General features: G+C 41.7%; 1 protein-coding gene across 6 annotated transcripts in view; it reads right to left on the bottom strand.

Moving 5' to 3' along the window:
- Positions 1-1,751: 1,751 nt before the first annotated feature.
- The window catches only part of slc8a3 (solute carrier family 8 member 3), a 504,604-nt gene continuing 483,560 nt past the window's right edge, over positions 1,752-22,795 (bottom strand). For all 6 annotated transcript variants that reach the window (XM_043698123.2, XM_043698124.2, XM_043698121.2 and 3 more), the window contains 2 exons: positions 8,628-8,900; positions 1,752-4,069 (listed from right to left, as the gene is read on the bottom strand). In XM_043698123.2, the coding sequence (XP_043554058.1) occupies positions 3,693-4,069; positions 8,628-8,900 (650 nt within the window). In that variant the 3' untranslated portion in view covers positions 1,752-3,692. The remainder of the gene's footprint in view (positions 4,070-8,627; positions 8,901-22,795) is intronic.

Genomic DNA, 22,795 nt, shown 5'->3' with positions numbered 1-22,795 from the left:
TCTGCCATCTTCCTGCCTGAACTTGCCGACAGTTTTCCTGTGGTCTGCAATCTTTCTACCTGATATCCATCCCCCCGTCAGCATATCTGGGCCTGACAGCTGAGTGTTACTCCAGGGTGCTGTGATCTTAACAGCCTATTGCTCCCCGAACCTTGGTCGGAGACCTGAGCCAACACCCTACCAATCTTCTGTCAGGCTTCCACAAATCAACCTGCTCTCATAGCTGGTAACTGGAGCACTAAACAATGTATGCTTCTACCGTAAAGCCATTATGATGAAACCTGAGGCTTAAAAAACAGACCTTGTCAGACCTCCCCAACTGACCATGTGTTGCTAACACTGTGTCCCTAAGAAACCCAACAGTTCACCTGAGTGAACTCCTCAGCCTTGGTGTTGGAGTATTTGATTAAAATGGGGGTTTCAATCATGTGCAAAATCAGGCTTTAAATAGTAACCATTGCATGAAGCAGTTTTGTGCATTGAAGTTAGAGAAAACATTATCATAGCAGTAATTTCACTGGCCAAGTAATTTAAATCTATGAACTACGCCATTGGGGGTAATGGGTACAAATTCTGGGAACATTTGAAATAAGCTGATGCATATGATGACTGCGCTATCACAGTAGCTCATTTTATTTTTAAAGATCTGTAAAAATTCATTTCATTCAACTGATGGCCTTTAAAGAAGTAAACTCTTAAGTTGTCTAGTCTCTTGGTGACTCCAGACCCACAGCAACATGATTGATTTGTAACTGCCTCTACAAAAACCTGTAAAACCACTCAATTCAAGGACAATTAAGAATGGGCAACAAACATTAACTTTGTCGGTGGTACTCAGACAAAATTATATGTAGACTGTGACTGTCCATGATATAGAAGGACCTCCTATCATTAAATTTGTTACTAGTTCAAGGAGAACTTACTAGGCCTGGCCAACCTCCATCAGCCAGATCATGTAAGGCCTTCATAATCATCATCGTTTACTGTATTTTGGTGCTGCAATCTCTCTGTGTGAACAGATCAAAGCTATAAATCTCACAATTATCAACAATTTCATTCATACCTTTGGGGTTTTGGTGAGGGAGTGGGCAAGTTGGAACTGAAGAATCAAAGTAATAGTTTACCTCAAGGCTTTTCTTTGCAATACATTGTTTTTAAAAGAAAGTCATGCTTGGATTTCTTCACAATACTTGAACCACTGTTTCTAAGTCTAACGACACAGCAGCCACTCTATTTGATGGTGATGAGGACTTTGTCTGGTGAACTGGCCTCAGACTTTAAATACACTATTATTGCCTCATCACTCACCTTTAACTTGACCTTAACTTGCATCTATTCTGTGAAATCAATCACAACCATGGGCAGACTACAGGAAGTCTCCAGTTTATGAATGTCTGACTTAACAAATGCTTACGAATGAGATCCCATATTAATATTCATCTTAAAGATCCAACATACCAACATTTGCTCGTACCTTCAAATGGCTCTTTTATATAGTACTACATTGTGTTCCGACTTGTGTACAAATGGACTTACAAATGTACTTAGCAATGGGATCTGTTTCTAACCCGGGGACTGCCTGTACTCTCAACTGATTGGCTAGAGAGGTTGGTTCTCTATCAAGGTTGGGATCTTTTCCCAATCTTCTAGTCCACATCACTATGTTCACTATAAAGTTACCCTGAGCATAGTGGACAAAAAAAACTACTGTAAGGATGAGTGAACAACTAAACCAAAGCAACCCATCAGTGAATTGTAGTCAGAGATAGTCACACCAACATTCAGAGCAGGTTTAACGAACAAGAAAACAAAGTTATTCAAAATTTTTTTTTGACAATTGCATTTTTTTCATAATGTTTACACAAATCTTTTCTAATCAGAAAAAATGAAATGCACACAAATATGATGAAATTATCCATGCAGACTTCCTCTGATAAAAAAAAAAGGTCTAATACTTTGGACAAAACCAACAATCCTATGAAATCGTCACCAGGAACTTGGCTACACAGACTGGCTACAACATGGTGGATGCCTGTCAAAACAAAATCTCTACTCTTATAGGACCAGCTTTTATTTTTCCATTGAAAAGAAAAGCATTAGATGCAGCTAGAGGGTACACAAGTCACTAGCAGCAGGAAATATAAGAGCACTTTTGAATATCCAGCTACTTCTTTGATTAACCCAGAGATTCTGCTTTCAAACTATATTCCCTCTCACTTCACTCTCCAACTATTATTGCCCAGGTCCTTAAGATCTCATTGTCACAACAAGTCACCTCTGGGTTAAGAATATCCTCCTCAAGTTATGTTATGGTTGCTAGAAGCAAGGGCTTGATTTTCGTAATTTTGCCACTGGGTCCCTGCTGTCTCCAAGTGTGGTAAGCATAGAATGTATTCTGGTCAAATATTTACAGTATGTGATGCACTCAACAACTCTAATGTTATGTGCTGCTTAGACTATAGAGAATGCAGCCCCCTTCGACCAGGCAATTCTACGTGCCGTTATATAGAAAGTGGCTGTGTTACGTCAATAAACATTTCAAAGTAGACTCGTTTCCAAATTGTTTGCAACGTTACTCTCAGAAAGTCGTACGACTGTTCTCTTATTGTCTGACTCTGTGGACAATGAGTCACTGTGATGCACAAAATGTGGTACAGTTCTCCCAACCCCATCAATGCTGTCACCTCTCCCTGACACCCCTACAGCAATCCTGCGATCATTTTTAAGATGCCAATCAGCCACCATCATACCCAGCAGCATGTCAGGCTTGAGGGACTGAATGGCCTTCTCCTGTTCACATGCTTGAGATCCATTATTAATGCATCTCCCGGAAGCAATACTTTAAGACTCTGAATGACATTTCCTTTCAGCTGCATGTGAGGGTGAGTTAAAATGATGTGACAGTATTTACAAGGTAACCCCCGGCCATTGGTTTTGTTAAACATGCCGTTCAAAAAAAGAACCAAACACGTTTTCTGAAGAGAGATGAGTTGATCTTTTCCTGGAACACCCCTTCCCCATAAGTGCTTTAATTCTTTCCAACTCGTGACAACACAAGCAAATTCCCAATATGTTACTGACACGTAAAAACCGGTTTCCAAAATTTACACGACATGTAATCAAATTAGAGGGCGTCTTTGCAACAGGCATGTTTTGTTTTCAAACTGCCAGTCGTGCTGTACCTAAGCACCATTGCCCAGTTCCTTCTGTGAAACATGATGTTTTTTTCTCTCTGTCTGGATGGATTAGCTCTCAGCAGCAAGGACTGGACATAATAATTACTTTGGATGACACGCAGCAGGCTTTTCCACTGAAGAAGGGCAGTCCTCACCACTGTATGCGTTCTGCTTATAACTGGCTCTTTGATTAGGCAAACCTTCATCCAACTCCGTCCCAGCAGCATCCAAATACCTCCTTCCCACCCTCCCCCCTTTGTAGTTTAATAAAAACCCTTCTGTAAGGCAAGAAAGCTCAGGAGTGCTTGATGAAGATACAGGACAGTCCTTGACAAAATGCCTTCTGTTCTTTTCATTTTATTTGTAGGACGTACACTGCCCTCTTCAATGGGATCATCTCCAGTAATTCTGTTTTCCCTTAAAGAGTGGAATATTGTTGGCGAGTATTGCATTGTGTTTGAAGAGATTCAAGGGGGTATGTGTCTCTTTGGGGCGTAGCGGAGGCCTTCTGTTGCTTTAGAACCCCTTGATGTAGCAGTAAGCCTCCAACGAAGAAAACAGAATGTACAGTAACCATAATCCCCCGAACAACATGGCAGTGATGACTCGGGGTCCCCACGGACCACCCAGCTCTCCCCCGATGTGCGGCCGCCGCCTGTACAGCAGGATGCCGATGCTGACGAAAGCAAAGATGGTGAAGAGGGTGACAGAGAAAGCCAGGGTGCCGGCATCGACTTGGAATTCCTTGCCCTGGGACGCCCAGTAGATGGCAGCCACGGACCATGCCAATCCAATGCCCAGGAAAACATTGACTGCGTTGCTGCCGGTGACGTTCCCAATGGAGGCGTCGGCATAGTGATCCTGGGCGGCTGCTACTTTGCTGGCGAAGGTGTCTGCAAAGGCAAAACAAGAGGTGCATCAGACCAGGGCACTGGCAAGCCAAAGGCTTCGATTTCAGCCCCTGAAACAACTTCCTCAAAAAATGCAATTGGCAGCTAGTAACTTCCATCTTTCCCAGTTCTCATTCCCCTCAACTAAGTGGATTACCTTGTGCTACTTCACAGGCACCACTCAGCTTCCAGTGCTGTGCCTAAACCTCCATTTCCTATAGCGATCTAAAGCTGTCGACCTATAGATGTTGCTAAGTTAACCCACCTTACAGCTCACAGCTTACAAAGGGAGCTACGGGGCGGCAATGAAGAGTGGGAACCCAGGTTGACTGGTAAGGCAGTAAAGAAATAGGAACATGGGCAGGAACTGAACCTGCTTCTCCACTTCATTAAGTCTGAATGTGGCCTTCACAGCATTTTCTTTCCTGCCCTCCTCAAAAACCCTATGCCTCCCTTTTTTAATTAGATAACTTACAGTGTGGAAACAGGCCCTTCAGCCCAACAAGTCCACACCGGCCCTCCGAAGACCAACCCACCCAGACTCTTTCCCCTATATTTACCCCTTTTCCTAACACTACGGGCAATTTAGCATGGCCAATTCACCTCACCTGCACATTTTTGGACTGTGGGAGGAAACCGGAGCACCCGGAGGAAACCCACGCAGACACGGGGGAGAATGTGCAAACTCCACACAGACAGTTGCCAGAGGTGGGAATTGAACCTGGGCCTCTGGCACTGTGAGGCAGCTGTGGTAACCACTGCGCCACCGTGCCTCCCTTGTTGATCATGTCTGTGCCTATCTCTGCCCTGAACATATTTAATGGTCCAGCCTCCACTACTCAGTGGGGAAGAGAATTCCAAACTCTACCCACGCTTTGAGAGAAAAAATCCCTCTTTCCAATTGTGAAGACCTTATATCTTTAAAGTGCGCCCCATAATTCTACATTCTCCCACAAGAAGAACCATCCTGTCAGTGTCTACCTTGTTAAGCCCCTTCACAATCATGTTGGTTTCATTAAGGTCACCTTTTATTCTTATATTCAACCTGTTTTTTGCTCTCCTCATAAGGCAATTCCTTTATCCCAGGAATTTTACAGTCATAGAGTCATACTGATGTGCAGCACGAAAACAGACCCTTCGGTCTAACTCATCCATGCTGACCAGATATCCCAGCCCAATCTAGACCCATTTGTCACCACTTGGTCCATTTCCTTCTAAACCCTTCCTACTCATATACTCATCCAGATGCCTTTAAAATGCTCTAATTGTACCAGCCTCCACCACTTCCCTCTGGCAGCTTATTCCATACATGTACCACGCTCTGCATGAAAAAGTTGCCTCTTAGGTTCGTTTTCTACCTTTCCCCTCTCACCCTAAACCTATGCCCTCTAGTTCTGGATGCCCTCACCCCAGGGAAAAGACTTTGTCTATTTATCCTATCCATGCTCCTCATGATTTTCTAAACCTCTAGAAGGTCGCCCCTCAGCCTCCGACGCTCCAGGGAAAACAACCCCAGCCTATTCAGCCTCTCCTTATAGCTCAAATCCTCCAACCCTGGCAACATCCTTGTAAATCTTTTTAATTAGCCTCGTGAGCAATGTTTCCTCTATGCTCTGTGGCTACACGGTCACTCCGAGAGTTTGTGTAAGCCGATCGGCCTGCTGACAATCTTTTCATGATTGATTTACAGTTTTGAAAGTCAATGGCATGCATGCACGCACTTCAGAAATCTGCAAAAATTAAAATCATTTGAGGGAACGCAGCTAGTGAATTTGCTCTGAATTTCTTCCATTGCAAGTATGTCTCTCACTTTATTCGTGCACCAGAATTATACAGATATTCCAAGTCCATAACCAATTCCCTGTACTGCTGTAGTAAGACTTCCCCAACTTTATTCTCCCTGACCTTCTTCAATATCGTTTACCCACTCCCACACTGTCACTCTTTCAGCTCAGCCAATTCATTTTCACCCATTTATGGTCCCGATTATCAGCCTTCCTTTCTTGCTGGCATACTGTCATCCACCCCTTTGTCTGCCTCACGTAATTCTCTCTCTCTCTACCTCTGTCTATCCGCTCACTCCCCACCACCCACCACACCCCCAACCCTTCCCTGACCCCGTCTTCACTTATATACAACCTTTTCCTAGCTACTATCCATTTTGAAAATATGGGCTCTAAACATTAACTCTACTTTCTCTCCACAAATGCTGCTGGATCTGCTGAGTTTCTCCAGCAATTTCTGTTTTTGTTAAACTGTAGAGACCATCCTGCTCTACACTTGTCACTGTGCGCCCCAATTTGTTGAATGGCCAGCTTTAGTTTGGCCAAGGATACAGACTGAAATCTTTCCCTGGGACAGGGTACTGTTGCCACCCATTCAGCAGGGTTGAAATCTGACAAGCTCCATTTTTCCCTGGTCTACTTGGTAACATTGCAGGCCTGATGCTACTGTCTGGAACTCTAATATAAAAGCACTATTTTATCTCAATGCGCAAAGGTTTCTGGGCAGTCCTCATTTTGATGAGCTACAAAATCCAGACCAGGAGCAGTTCTTCCAACATATCCCTGACCTCAGGAGCTCGTTGGAAGTTGGCAAGCTGGTGACTGGGGAATGGTCCTAATCATTTGAAACACAAATTTTGAGGTTACAAGCATTGCTGGGAAGATTAACATATCACAGCCGAATCGCACTCATGAAGGAGGGGCTGTGCCCTGACTGTGCGCACTGTGATCCTTCGTCCCTAACCGTTTTGCGGTTTCCCAGTTGGAGGTGGAGAAGAAAGAATAGGAGGGATGCCTGATGCAACATTTCAAGGCTCACTTTCAGAGGCTGAAGTGCCTTTCATGAGGCCACCACAGAAAATAGTAAAGTTGTTGTTGTGATATTACGCCCATGTCATTTCTGTTTGATATCCTTATGGTTGTCTACAATTCCACAGCAAGACCAACTCTGCTACTCCTTCCCCCACCTTCAGCCTGGAAAATAGGCAAAATCCCAGCAGGAACTCAGAGGGAAATCAGCCCCGTTAACAGCCCATTGACCCGATGTGGAATTTTGTTTAGTACAAAATGGGTGCAGCCAATGCCATCCTTTATTTTTGCAAGGGTATGTAGGTATCGCTGGCAAGGCCAGGATTTGTTGCCTATCCCTGATTGCCCTTGAACTGAACAGCTTGCTCAGCCAGTTCAGAGAGTAGTTATGAATGAAGCACATTGCTGTGGGGCTGGAGTTACATGGAGACCAGACAAGGTAAACTTTCCTCACCCACCACACACAGAATATAGTACAGCACAGAACAGGCCCTTCAGCCCTCGATGTTGTGCTGACCTTTTATCCTACTCTAGGATCAAAATAACCTACACACCCTTCATTTTACTATCATTCATCTGCCTATCCAACAGTAATTTAAAGAGTCCCTAATGACCCTGACTCTACTACCACTGCTGGCACTGCATTCCACGCACCTCTGTGTAAAGAGGTGAAGCTTCTTGAATGAAGCATGAGTGAAGCAGATGAGTTTTTCAATACCCATGTACTCGATGAATGGCAAGACACCAGGAAGCTTAGAGGAACACAGGGATCTTGTCCTTGAAAGCGGCTGGACAGGTTAATTGGGTTGTTAAGAAGGCATATGGGATACTTCCCTTTATTAGGCGTGCATAAGTTCTAAGAGCAGAAAGGTGCAGAAGTTTGGTCAGGTTACAACTGGAGGAGTGTGTGCAGTTCTGGTTACCACACTACAGGAAGGATGTGATTGCACTGGAGGGGGTGCTGAGGAGATTCACCAGGATGTTGCCTGCGGTGGAGCATTTCAGTAATGAAGAGAGGCGAATATGCTCAGGTTGTTTTCTTTAGAGCAGAGGAATGTTATGGGGAACCTGATAGAGATGTATAAGATCATGAGAGGCAATGGACAGGGTGAATAATAGGCAACAAATCCCCCTCGAAGGGTCAATAACAGAGGGGCATAATTTTGAAGTGAAAGGCAGGAGGCTAAAAGGGATTTGAGGAAAAGCTTTTTCACCCAGATAGTGGAGGTCTGGAATGCACTGCCTGGAAGTGTAGTTGAGATGGGAATCCCTGCAAACTTTATAAAATATTTAGATGAAGTTGAAGTGTCATAGCATTCAAGGCTTTGGGCCTAGTGTGGGAAAGTGGGGCTATTGTCAGTAGTAGCGTGTTTTTGGCGATACAGACTCAACGGGCTAAAGAGCCTCTTCTGTATTGTATGAATCAGTGATGAGAGTTTCAGGGTCACCATTTCAGAGGCTAGCTTTAGAAAGGACATTTAATTGAATTTAAATTGCACCAGCTACTGTAAATGAGATTTGAACCCATGACCTCAAAGCATTCACCTGATTCTCTAGGTCACTAATTCAGTGACATTACTGAAAGTCAAAAGTCACTAGTTGTAACTGAAACATCTGCAGAAATATTTGAGATGGTGCAACAAATCAAGAGATCAATGCCCCTTCACATGAATTGAAGACATTTCAGTTTAGTATGAACATTCTCAAGCAATTTTATAATAGTTTTTTTGCTCCTTATATTTATTTACCTGGTACTGAAGTGCCGAGAGCTACAAATACCACAGCTGTAACGGAATCCTTCAGACCAATGGTGCAGCCAAAATGAGAGGCCAGATCACCAATGATGGCTGTTAGGAGGCCAATGATGAGAATGGACGTGACAAAGCAGGCCCATCCATTCCAGTATTCAGTAGGAGGTACACAGGCAAACAGAACCTTCCAAAAGACGGTCAGAAAATGCATCACATAGTCAAAACATGAGGGCAGTCTCTCCTCTCCTGTGTCTTCATCCTCTTCATCACCTGTCAGATATATCAGAGGCAGATCATGTTAAATCAGCAGGCGATCATTGGGCCTCACAAGATGGGAGGGCTTTTACAACATTAACAGTAAAGTATTGTGGGATCATTGGCTTAGGCGGGTCCTTCCTGGCACTTATAATACTTACTGATACTGGCCTTATTGTGGCACTAAAGACAGCACTGAATAGAATTAAAGCTGCCATTTTCTGTCAAATGCAAAACTGAACAGAAGGACTGCGTTGGAGTGACATGGATGGTCGCAAAAGTCTAATAGCTGACTTGTTGAGAACGTTTGCTCAAAACAACAACATACCTAAGAAACAAATCTCAGACAGTCAATAATGTTGTGATGAATGAATGGAAGATCATTGAATGTCTAATTATCTAATGCTCTGTCCCTCAGCTAATAGGCACAGCATTACAAGTATAAGGTTGAAAGTTTCACATTAGTTTTTCAGAACTTTTTAAGCTGTAAACCAGAACAGTCTACTCAAATGTCGGATTGTCCAGTCCACAATTAGTTGCCAAGGGACTCTAACTGTAACTTAGTTTCCCTGTAACTTTTTTCTGGTCTGCCGTACATTTCCTGCAATTATGGCAGAAAGTCGATTTACAGAGTCAGGGAAGGAGAAGTATTGCCAATACTTTCAGAGGACAGTTCTGAAAATTTGAAAAGCACCCGGCTTCCAATAAAATAATAAAAAATCTTTTTGCTCTCTATTGCCTGTATTTTGCAGAGGCAATGATTGAGAAAAAGCTCGTTGTCATCACTACCTGAAAATAAAAGTAGTTTTGTGAGTTCTACATATGCGCAGAGTGATACAGAAATCCAGAATTTAATACGAGCAATTCTGTCTTTCTACAGAGGGTGAAACGTGCAGGTTGCAATCATGCGCAGTCCTTGAAATGATAAGATCTTTCTCACAGTGGAAAAATTCCAATCTCCAGATCGGCTAATAACGGATCTCGCACCAGAACTGTGTGTCAGGACCTTGTGTAATTTCCGACATGCAGATTTCCGTGGGAATTTCCCAGAAGTTGATTCTCAGAAAATACCTTGGGTAGAAACTTGTCAGGGGCCTCATCAGCTGGTTTGAGAGCCTGCAATGGACTCACCCTGACTCTTTCAGGGAAAGTCCTTGCTTGCTCGATGGAAGAGCATTCAGTGAGGTCTCGGATCGCAGAGCACCCAGGACAAAGGGTTAAATGAGATGGGGAATATTATTGGGTTGGGGCATCATGGAAATGGGGTGGGGGACAAAGGGTAGGCAATGGTAAGAAGCTTGGTTCCCAACAGCTAACTCCCTGCAAGACGTCTAGTCTCTCGATCAGGCACTGAGTGCCTCTTGTAGAGGAACAACACTGTCCCTCCCAACTGAGACAACTCGTCTACCCCACCCTTGGTCACTGCTTGTAGCTCTATGAGTCCCCACTGCAGTGGGGCATTGTTCCTTAATTGGTCATTTAATGGCATCGATTGGCTGGGGGCAGGAGACTGTGGGCCTTGCAGCCCAGGATTTAGTTCTGGTTGGTGTGAAAAGGTGGAATGCGGTTTAGCTGCACCACGATCCCAACTAAGTCAGAGTTCACCAGGTCATCACTCCTGGAGCACAAGATCTTACTCCTAGTTCAGTTCCTGGATAATTACAGGATAGAGCTTCTAATCAACCTCACCACCACCCTAACACACCCACACAGATAGACACACATGCACACACACACACGTGCACATATATACACACACAGACACAGACACACACACTCTCACATGCATGTGCACACACAGACACAAACACACACACATGTGCGCGCACACACACATGTCGACATACGTGCGCGCGTGTATACGCACACACACACACACACAGACACACTCTGCCTTGACTCCTACCAACAACCACTCCTCTTGGCCACCGACCATAACCGACTAGTCCCTTTTTCCCTTTCCCTCCCCTACCACCCATCCAATTGCCACCCGCCTCAACCTAACTAGCTCCTAACAACCCTGATCACCTGGCTGTTCCCCCAACCCGGTCTGATTGCACCAACCAATTTGGGGCAATCACCCAGCATTCACTCAACCACCATCTGAGCAGACCTGACAACCAACTACCTTCATCATTCACCTGCCACCCTCCACAACCACCTCATCCACTTTCCCACACCACCACCATAACCATTCACTTGTAGGAACATAGGAATTAGGAGCAGGAGCAAGTAATCCATTCCTTCTGGCCGCTCTGCCATTTAACATGATCATGGCTGATCTTATCCTGATCTCAAGTCCACTCACCTGCCTGCTCCCCATAGCCCCTTATCCTACTTTTCATCAGAAACACAGCGATTTTTTCTTGAATCTGTTGATTGATTCTGCGTCCAGTGCATTCTGGGTTAGTGGATTCAACAGATTCCTAACACTCTAGGAGAAGTCGTTACCCGTCAACTGAGTTTTGAACCTACCTCCTCTCACTGTATATCTATGATGTTTTGTTCTACACTGTCCCACTTATTCATCTCAACCACTGACTACCAGTGTTACTACCAATTTTAAGAGTGCAGCTTAAAACCTACTATACAGGAGTTGGGACAATGTGAACATTCCATCTTCTCCAGTACATCTCCAAACCGATGGAGTTCTCTGAGGGACACTGTGCTCCTTATTTTTTTGTGGAGCTGGATTCAGAAGGTCAGAGGAAAAGAGTCAACTTTAAGGAAAGTCTGAGTGGAATAGCAACCTGATGATGATAGTTGCACCACAGAAGATCTGGGTCACAGTCAGCGTCTTTGTGAAAACCTCTGAGAAAGTGACAGCTTTCTAAATAAAGTGTTAACAGCATTTAACATCAGAATTATTCTTACACACCCTGAAAGGTCAGTTACACATTTTTTGAAATCAACTTTTCTCATTATGTTAAGAAAGCTACGCATTATAAGAAGAGATTTTTCATTATATTAATTGTGCTCACCATTTCAATCCAATTAAAATGTTCGACTTTTAAAAAAACTTAGATGAAAATTATAAGCATTAAATGGTTTTAACATCCTGGTTTGCCATCTGAGAGATCACTTCAATGTGACTGGCTGCATACTGACAGGAACATCGGAACAGGAGTAGGCCATTCAGCCCTTCTCGAGCCTGTTCTACCATTCATTGAGGCCCTGGCTGATCTGTGGCCTAACACCAGAAACCTGCTTTTGGCTCACAACACTTAATGTCTTTGCTTAACAAAAGTTTATCTCAGATTTAAAATTAACAACTAATCCAGCACCCACTGCCAGTTGTGGAAGGCAGTTCCTAACATCTCTTACCCTTGCTGTAGAGACGGGCTTCCAAACATCTCTCCTGAGCATTCTGGCCCTAATTCACAGTTAATATGATCCAGTTCTACAACAGCCTTGAAGCATCCCTTGATGTGGTTCTGCAACTGCCATCAGGAAATGGGGGTATTTGCACCCTACACTTTGTTGGATCTTTTGGGCAGTTTTCTTCAAAACTGGTGTCAGCAGAGCCACTGATTCGTATGGCTCGTTGTCATGGAAACATCCATCACTTCAATAAACAATGCCTTTGCTGCTTGTGCATGGGGTTGGATGCACTCTATCCCTAGGAGTATCATATCAACAGCAAAAGATTTTGACTTCAGGAGAATCATCTTGTTATGATAATTCCTGAATGCAGTATTTCCTCCCAGCACTTTATCCAAACTGGTCTCATTTTCACCTCGGGTGGGCTATCAGCTATTACTGAATGCAAATCATCTGGATTGGAACCCAAGGGTTCTGTCTAATGTCTCATTTACCTTCATATTTCACATTCGTCTCATGAACCCAAGCTTTGAAAAACAACACTAGGATCATCTGCATCCCGTTAACAAAATAGACATAATTCATTAAAACTATAGTTTCCATGGCATTACAAAATTCCGTCTACAGGAGGCAAGCTTAGTCTTTCTGTGAGCTGAGCAATAGTGTTTGGATTCCTTTTCATATTCCTTTTGATACTCCTTATTCATGGGCAGATCAAGAAGGCTGCCATCGAAAACATGCACCTTTTTGTGTGCTGTGAATAAGGTAACATGCCACACAATGAGCGATTAACCTAAAGCCATTGTACCTCTCACTTGGGATTACGTGAAGATCTCCCATTCATGTTTCTGACATACTTCAAACAATAGAAAAGCAAACTGTACAACTCAGACTAAAGCAGAAATGGTATTTATTTATGAACATTTATTAATTGTTAACTCTTTTTGTCCATCTAGATGATTTTGATTGTTCAGTTTCTGAGGCTCACCTATTGGTGCATTTACTTACAGGGCGATGTACCTAATGTCCATGGAGATACATAGGGCGCACGTGGAGTATTGGCCAATATATGTGCCAACAGTTGGTGGGATATGGTGGAAGAAATGAAAAAGAATCTGTGGAAGGGAAATGCAGCCAAACAACAAAGTTACCCTGGCTGGAGAGACTGTTTCCATGCAGAATAGGATTGATGGAAGTGAAGTCATAGCATGGGAGAGATGGTGAAGAAGATGAAATTGTGGACAGTTTTTTATACATGTAGCATTATTTGAAAGCTATTCTTGGCGTTAAAAAGGAAGATTCAATCAACTTGATTGAAAAGGTTTTAGAAGATAATCAACTATATTCAGTGTAGACAAGGAAGATGAACAATCTACACCCTTTCAAGATTCTATAGAGTTGAGATGGAGAGGGTCATGCAACAGCATAGTAATAGAATCTAGAAAAGGCGCAGCATTAATGCTGCTACGAAACGTGAATCCAGACCAGGGTTCTTTTGTTGACCAAAGTTGTCATGAAGAATCTGATTTTTTTGATAGGGAGTGGGAACTGAAATTATATCGGGTGGATTGCAAGAAAATGGAACTTCTATTTCTTAAATAATATTGAGCCCATCAGATATAAAACTACATTTACAACTCAGGAGAAAGCAATTGCCAATTAGACTTTTGTATTCTATAACTATGAACGAGCTGTTATGGACCAGACCAAATCCCCTCAAAATACTTTAAGAAGGTAGGCTGGACCCCCATTTCTTCTTATTTTAAAGGTAGATGTGACATGCCGTGTTCCTGTTGCTTGACTACTTGACATTATGCAAAACAAAATTTATTTAAACACTGTAGTTAAAATATAAACAAAACAAAGAGAAATTTAGAATAACTTAAATATTGGAAAATTTAGCCAAATAATAGATACAGTAAGTATTGTTAACTAACTGATCCCATAAACACATCCCTTGACAAAAAGACAAATTTAGATTCAATTCTCACATGCAGTTCTCTTATCCAAGAGGAAAAAACATCAAGAGAAAATTCAGAAAGTGCAGCAGCCAGGAGACATTCACTGAAGCTTCCAACTCTTTCGAGTTCCTACCTAAAACTAAACCTAAAAACTTTAAAAAACCCAAAAAGCCTGGTCTCTGAGAGCTGGCCCCACTGAGATTGCTTCCATTGTTCTGATTTTAAAACAAAACCCAGGGCCTCACAAATTGTTTACTTTCATAGACAAAGCTCCATACCTCTGCCTTGAAGAAAGTTATTATGACAGTCATGTGGTTAACTTAGTGTTGCAATGTATGCCCGGGATCATGTTACAGGGCTCCATAACAGATAACGGTAGTGCATTGTGATAGGTTAGTTAAATCACTGGGAGATGAGCTAAAGCTGAAGATGTTGGCATTGTAATGTGATAGGTTAAGTGTGATGGAGGGAACCAGTATGACAGATGATGATTAGTTTAGAAAGGTAAAGCAAGCCAGCATGATTGACTGTGTTAACGTTATCCGATAAGTGCAGGACCAACAAATTGTACAAACTGGAAAAGTTAAGGGCAGTCAGGGAAGACATTTTTCTGGCTGCCACAGCGTTGATTTTGCAAGATTAAAGTTTAATTCTGTGAAGGATTTTCTGTGTCTCCTGGTAACGTTTTATGGAACATTGAGTGATTCTTCCACAACACCTTACAACCTCTCTTAAAAAAAAAACAGGACAAAATAACCTCTTAAAGTGACAGCATTGTCACAAAATCAAAAAGCCACACCTTGGAAAATTGTGTACTTTTGAGCCTTGTTTTTAAACAAGGACAATTTAAGTAGCTTTCTCTAGTGAAAGGTTTTGATTTTTTGACATAATTGTGAAAAATAACCAGAAATTTTTCATTTAAATAAGAACAGCTGAAATGAAAATCTTAATTTGCTTTGTGGGATTCTGCCAGACATTATAGAGTGCTAAGCTATAGAAGGACATTGAGAAAATACAATGGCCCACTGCTTAAATTGTTCTGAAATTAACAAATTTAAACCCTTCCGAGTCCATCATGCACCTTTTCAATTGATTCTCTGAGGAAATATTTGAAACAAAGATCCATGCACCTCATTACTTTTAGACAGACAATCAAAACAATGGGAATTAATAAATGTGAAAACTCCAGAGCTCTTAGAGAATTTTGTTTTCTGATTCTGAAGGACAGATGTACCCACTCTAATGTAAAATTTGGAAAAGCACTTAAAAGAGGTATTAATGAGAACTCAAACATACTCAGCTGGGTTTTGTACTCACCAAGGCCAAAACACAGTGCAATCTCAATTACAGTGAAACTGTATTGAGGACACAATCATTTGAGATAATGAGCTGCTTCTGCTTTTCCAATTTGCAATTTTCGATGCAATTAGTTTCTGAATACAAGCAACAACATCACACACACAGCCAGTTCAATTGATTCCTCACACTGTTTTACTGTACAGTACTGACTTTATCCCTGGTAAAGGTCTAGTTTCTCTCAGGTACACTCACAGCTGATCGTTTTGTTATTGTAATCTAAGCAAAAAAAACACAAGGATCTTCATGGAAGTCATATTCAAGGCATTTGGATTTGGATGCAGACTGTGGAGGGAAAGACACCAAACCTCTTTTTCTGAGTTTCCCAAATGAATTCTGATGGGACCCTGAGGGGAAGGATCGATTAAGAACTAAAATGGATGTGCCGAACTGGTTCTGTAATCATTGTCATCTATTGTTTAATAGCTGCTCTACAATGCACTGTTTTTTCTATTCCAAAGCAAAGGGAGTATGTCCCATTCACTCAGTATCAGTCAAGCCAGGTGCTGTTAAGATATCTGCATCTTCAGTCTAGAATAGTTATCTATGAGGATTATTCGTCATAAACAGTGCAAAGAATATACATAGCACACTTAAAATAGACTCTGCTTTCTTAACAAAGGTTAATCACAGTCAAAATGTCAAAAGCTAATCCTTTCATGTCTAATCCAGTCTCTGCTGAGCGTTCTTTCACTCTTCCTTTGACTTAGTTTCGTTAGATCACTGCATTATCAAGCATCACCAGTTAAGTTACATGACAAATTAGTCTAACCCTAGCTGCCTGATTTGGCCCACAACACTTGACACTATAAAAGACAAGCTATTAATTTATGTCACTTATGCACATTAGCAGACAGTCATGGATACTCAACCCTAATTAGTGAGATATCCAAAAAATATCATGCTGCTATACAAAAAAAGTTATTTCACTCTGCACTACCATTGCACTCTAAGAACAACTATATTTTGCAACTTCACAACCACAGATGGAGCCTTTTGTGTGCCAACTATAATATTAGTATTAATCTCTCATTATTATCATCAATTATCCATGTAGTTTTCATTACACATTACTCAATATCTTAAACATTTACTCCTTCCTACTACAGAAGCATCAGCATGTGCCATCTAGAAGATGCAATGCAGCAAATTGTCATGTTTCCTTTGACAGTACCTTCCAAGCACTTGATCTCTATACAGAAAGAATAAAGTGACAGAGAAACTCAGAAGGTCTGGCAATATCTGCAGAGAGAGAAACAGAGTTAACATTTTGAATCCAGAACTGTATTGCCACTCCTTCTTTGTCATTGAGTTGTCATACTGGAATTCCCAACTCATCATCATTGTGGGGGTATTTTCACCACAAATACTGAAACAACTCAAAAAGGTAGCTCATCACCAACCTCAGTTAGGAGATGAATCTTAAATGTTGGCATGTCAGTGATGCTCACATCTCCATAAATGGTCAAATTAGTTAAAAGTTCAAAGTTAAACACCCTAAAGTACACAAGATCTTGATGGATAAATCCAGACACTTGAGGCACAAGATGGAAGAGGTTTGGCAGTGTCGCTTTCCCATGGATTGTTAAATTTCTTCTTTATAATAATGGATTCTAGTCAATTTTGAGTCCAACATGCTTCATAACTGATGGACCTAATGTTAAGTAAATTTGGAATTTCACCATTTACCCATCACTTAAGATAATAAGAACAGACAATAAGGAAAAATTATTTTGGAAGTTGTGCATAGCCAGTATGATTAGAGTGGTGCTGGAAAAGCACAGCAGTTTAGACAGCATTTTTACTGCTCCTCAGATGCTGCCTGAACTGCTGTGCTTTTCCAGCACCAATCTAATCTAATCTCTGGTTTCCAGCATCTGCAGTCATTGTTTTTACATAGCCAGTATGATGCCTGGGGTTTAAAATCCTAAAACTTGTGGCAAAGCATGAGATTGGAATGAGTGGTCAGGATGACCCCAGGGCAAGGATGACTGGACATTTTTTAGATAAGTCTTTACTTTCGCACCACAGAGATTAAAGGAGGAAGAACATTTCATGCTGTATATAGATAAAATGTGCTGTGAATAAAATAGGTACTACATAAGTGTTATGGAGCATGGAGCCATGATGGAGTTGAACAGTGTACATGAACAAACACTTACAAACTGTTCTTCTGGGTCAGTTTTGGACATAAACCCCAGACAAGATAACCTCTGACACAATTCTCAGATTTCCAGTTGTCACAGCTCCTGCCAATTTTAACAGCACCATATATAGCTACCTTCACTAGAATTAAACTGAGAAGGGATTTGATTTAACAAGTAACTGACTATTGTGAGGTCAGGTATTTCTGCAATTTCATTGGAAATATCAGGGTTGCTCTCAGTCTTTAGACGCTCTTGATGAAATAATTAATCATATTTTCATTATTTACTGTCCATCATTGCTTAAAAAAAGTGCTGTGATCCTGCATCCATATCAATAAAATAGACTCATTAAAACTCAATTTGAAACACAGCATTCCCAAACGGCAGCTTGAGGATTAATTAAAATAGAGATTCCAATAAAATAATGACAGCACAGGCATCAAATCATTAGAAATAATAATTTAATCAAGATAAATCACCGTGTTCAAAATTAATTAGATTAGAAAAATTACACACGCTGGTTTTGGATGAGAGCAGAAGATCTCACATCTGAAATGGTTGGGTCCCTGTTATATTTTCAGCTATCAGGTTTCCTCCGTTTTCTTAATTGTTCTCATTCAAAAACAGTGTTGCAGTACTTGTGTGAGTTGACATTGTGAAGGTGAGATTCCAGCAGTTAATGCATGCAAGTGCCTTTGTGTGATATTGGTAATGAATGTTTTCTGTTTCAAATCCTATTTTTAGTTACTTTTAACAAAGGTTAAAATTTCTAACACAGGTATTTTAAATGAAAAAAAAACTCTTCAATGAAAGTATCAGGGAGAACAGTTTTATATATAAAGGCTATAGTACCTTCACTATTAACATCATATCGTGAAACATTCAAATTAACCCAATACTTGCATGAGCCCTTTACAAATTGGTGCTCCTTTTGCATTGTTCGATTTTTGCTCATTTTTAAGTTCCCTTTTTTGCCGTTATCCACTTTCAGTCTAAATAGTTACAGGTTCTCCACTATACAGCAAGAAACCATTCAGGTCAGGGTTTGCTTGTACGATTTGCTCATTAGTGTACTGAGTCACTTATAAACCAAAACTATGGGCAGAAACTTCTGTGCCCAGAGACGTAGGTCCTGAGGCAGGAAGTGAACTTAATTCGGCAAGACCAGAGCCCTGCCACCTTCCCACTTTTGTCCAAGCTTCCCAGCCCAATGTCAATTAGGGCAGCATGGTGGCTCAGACAGCGCCAGGGACCCAGGTTCAATTCCTGCCTCGGGTAACTGTCTGTGTGGCATTTGCACATTCTCCCCGTGTATGCATGGGTTTCCTCTGGGTGCTCCGGTTTCCTCCCACAGTCCAAAGATGTGCAGGCTAAGTGAATTGGCCATGCTAAATTGCCCATAGTTTTTAGGTGCATTAGTTAGGGGCAAATACAGAGTAGGGGATTGGGTGTGGGTGGGTTACTCTTTGGAGGGTTGGTGTGGACTTGTTGGGCTGAAGGGCATGTTTCTATACTATAGGGAATCTAATCTAATCAATTGAGGACTTGAAGTGGTCAGGCAGCAACTATTTCAGCTCCACATGCAATGGAATAAAAGAGTTGGCTAGTCTTTAACTACAGCAGGCAGGCTGTAAATGGGGTTGGGGGAGGGATGGGGAGATGTGGAACCCATTAATTTGCATTAATCTGATCAAATCTGTTTGCTTATTGCTCAGCAGGAAGATCTGGGTGGGATTCCCTATCTTCAATGAACATGTGTTTCCCTCTTCACATCTCTCCAGCCTTTGGATTTAGGCTATAGAGAGGAAGATCCTAGCCTATGTCTATCCTCCCTGCCCTTGGCAACTTAAATCAAACAAACATACTCTTGTCATTTTTTTTCTCTGTCCTTCTGATCTTTTTGTTCCCCGTCAACATGGAAGGAGCGTATCTCCACACAAAATCAGACGGCAAACTCTTCAAGGTCTGAATTGTCAGCATGTTGTGAGCAAAGCTTAGACAGTCTGCACTTACCAAAAAACACAACTCTATAAGGTCCTACTCTGATGCCTACGATATATCCTTGGCATTACATGCAAAGAAAGAATCACCAATGTAGTCATCCGGATGAGTGCAGCTCCAGCAAGAAGCTTGAGACTATCCAGCACAAAGCAGCCCACTTGATTAGCACCACATCCACAGGTACTAACTCCCTCCAATACTGACATACAGTTGCAGCAGTGGGCACCATCCACTAGCTGGGTCAGAAATTCACCAACACTGCTTAGGGAGCATCTTCCAAACCCATGACCACTTCCATCTAGATGGACAAATACAGCAGATGCATGGGAACGCCAACAGCTGAAAGTTGCCCTGGAAGCCTGACTTGGAAATATATCAGCATTTTCTCAGTGTTGCTGAGTCAAAATCCTGAAAGTCCTCCATAATATCGTTTTGGGTCTCCCTACAACAAATGGACTGCAGCATTTCAAGAAGGTAGCTCATCACCACCTCCTGAAGGCAACGAGGGATGGGTAATAAATGCTGGCTAGCCAGTGAAGCCTATATCCAATAAACACTTTGTTTAAATAGTCCTCTTCCATGCAAACATGCCAAGCATGCTGGTGCTAATCTAAGCAAAGCAGGTTTTGTTGGTTTGGGCATGTGTACAAAATAGAATTTGGCTGCACTATATGGTTAGGTTGCCTGTACTAAGAACCAACATGGATTCCAAAGTTTTAATTCAAAAACAATATTAAAAAAAAGGCATGAAGTTCCTCAACATCAATCACGACAAGTAGGAAACACCAGCCAATAATAGACATAAATGGTAACACCAGCTGTAAAGTTGTGAAGTAGATGGCAGCTTTAGAATAGGTTCTATCAACTTCTGTAAGACTGGCATGTCTGTTATCTATTTTTAAACAGTAGGCTAATATTTGATACTTTTCTCACAAACCTTATTGAGTTCTTTGAGAAGGTGACCAAACAGGTGGATGAGGGTAAAGCAGTTGATGCAGCGTATATGGATTTCAGTAAAGCGTTTGATAAGGTTCCCCACAGTAGGCTAATGCAGAAAACACGGAGGCATGGTATTGAGGGTGATTTAGCAGTTTGGATCAGAAATTGGCTAGCTGAAAGAAGATAGAGGGTGGTGATTAATAGGAAATGTTTATCCTGGCATTCAGTGTACCGCAAGGATCTGTTTTGGGGACACTGCTGTTTATCATTTATATAACTGACCTGAATGAGGGCATAGAAGGATAGGTTAGTAAATTTGCAGATGACACTAAAGTCGGTGGATTTGTGGACAGTGCTGAAGGATGTTGCAGGTTACAGAGGGACATAGATGGGCCGAGAGATGGCAAATGGAGTTTAATGCAGAAATGTGTGAGGTGATTCACTTCGGAAAGAGTAACAGGAATACAGAGTATGGGCTAATGGTAAGATTCTTGGTGGTGTAGGTGAGCAGAGAGATCTCGGTGTCCATGTGCATAGATTCCTGAAAGTTGTCACCCAGATTGATAGGGAAAAAGTGAGGACTGCAGTTGCTGGAGATCAGAGTTGAGATTGTGTTGCTGGGAAAGCACAGCTGGTCAGGCAGCATCCGAGAAGCAGGAGAATCAATGTTTTGGGCATAAGCCTGAATGAAGGGTTTCATTCATGATGAAGGGCTTATGCCAAAACATCAACTCTCCTGCTCCTCAGATGCTGCCTGACCTGCTGTGCTTTCCCAGCAACACTCTCTCAACCCAGGTTGATAGGGTTGTTAAGAAAGCATATGGTGAGTTAGTTTTTATCGGTAGAGGGATTGAGTTTCGGAGCCATGAGGCCATGCTGCAGCTGTACAAAATTCTGGTGTGGCCTCACTTGGAGTATTGCGTATCGTTCTAGTCGCCACATTACAGGAAGGATGTGGCAGCATTGGAAAGGGTGCAGAGGAGAGTTACCAGGATGTTGCCTTGTATGGTGGGAAGGTCTTATGAGAAAAGGCTGAGGGACTTAAGGCTGTTTTCGTTAGAGAAAAGAAGATTAAGAGGTGACTTAATAGAGACATGCAAGATGATCAGAGGACTAGATAGGGTGGACAGTGAGAGTCTTTTTCATCAGATGGTGATGGCTAGCATGACGGGACATAGCTTAAAATTATAGGCAAACTTAGACAATCCTGAACTTCTTTTGTTGGCCAAAGTTAACTTTGGGTTTTTCTGCCTTGAGGGAATGTATAGTTGCTGTATACGTCAAAAAGTTAAAGCTAAGGGAATTCTACCTGGATACATAGAGCTTTTGCAACAAAGTAGATGTTTAAAAGATCAATGGTTGTGATTGAATTGCATAGAAACATGACTGCTGCTTGACTAAGGCAGCAAACTGAACATTCGCGGATATTCAACATCTGGGAAGGATAGGAAAAAAGCAAAGGGAGGTGGAATTGCACTGATAATAATAGATAGAATTTTGAAATCTGCACATTAGTAAGGGAAGATCTCAGATGTGGAATGTGGAATCTGTCAGTCTGTACCTAAGAACAAGAAAGGGAATGTGGAATCTATTAGCATGTAGCAAGGGAGCAAGCAAGGAGTTGTTAATAAGTCAGATAACCCTAGTGATGGTGTGATAATAATAATACTTTAAAGAGAGTCCATTCATTGTGTACCATCATATGTTTGAATGCATTTTCTCAATCTACCTCAGCCAATTTGTCCCTCATAGCTTCATTATTTCCTTTTTTTCAAATTTAACACCCTGCTTTAGAATGAATTACCTCACTTTCAAATGTAGTATAAAATTCAATCATCTTGAAACTCAAGGTCTGACATCCTTAAAGGTTCATGAACAACAATATTATTCAGTAGTCTTTCAGTTCCTCAACATACTGCTCTGAAAAATCATCACACACTCCAGAAACTCACCATTCACAGTATTAGTGTTCATTAGGCTAACCCACTCTACATGCAAATTTAGGTCATCCATAATTACTCTTACTTATTCTTGAATCTCCTAATAGCATTACTCACACCATCACTACTGTTATCTGACTTATAAACAACTCCTTGCTTGCTCCCTTGCTGCATGCTAACCGGTCACACATTCCACATCTGAGATCCTCCCTTGCTAACGTACAGATTCCAAAATTCCATCTATT

This window comes from Chiloscyllium plagiosum, unplaced genomic scaffold (assembly GCF_037043375.1).
Source record: "Chiloscyllium plagiosum isolate Xiang-an unplaced genomic scaffold, Cpla_swu_hap1 HiC_scaffold_8, whole genome shotgun sequence".
NCBI classification, from domain to species: Eukaryota; Metazoa; Chordata; class Chondrichthyes; order Orectolobiformes; family Hemiscylliidae; genus Chiloscyllium; species Chiloscyllium plagiosum.
This window is presented reverse-complemented; position numbering and strand designations above follow the sequence as displayed.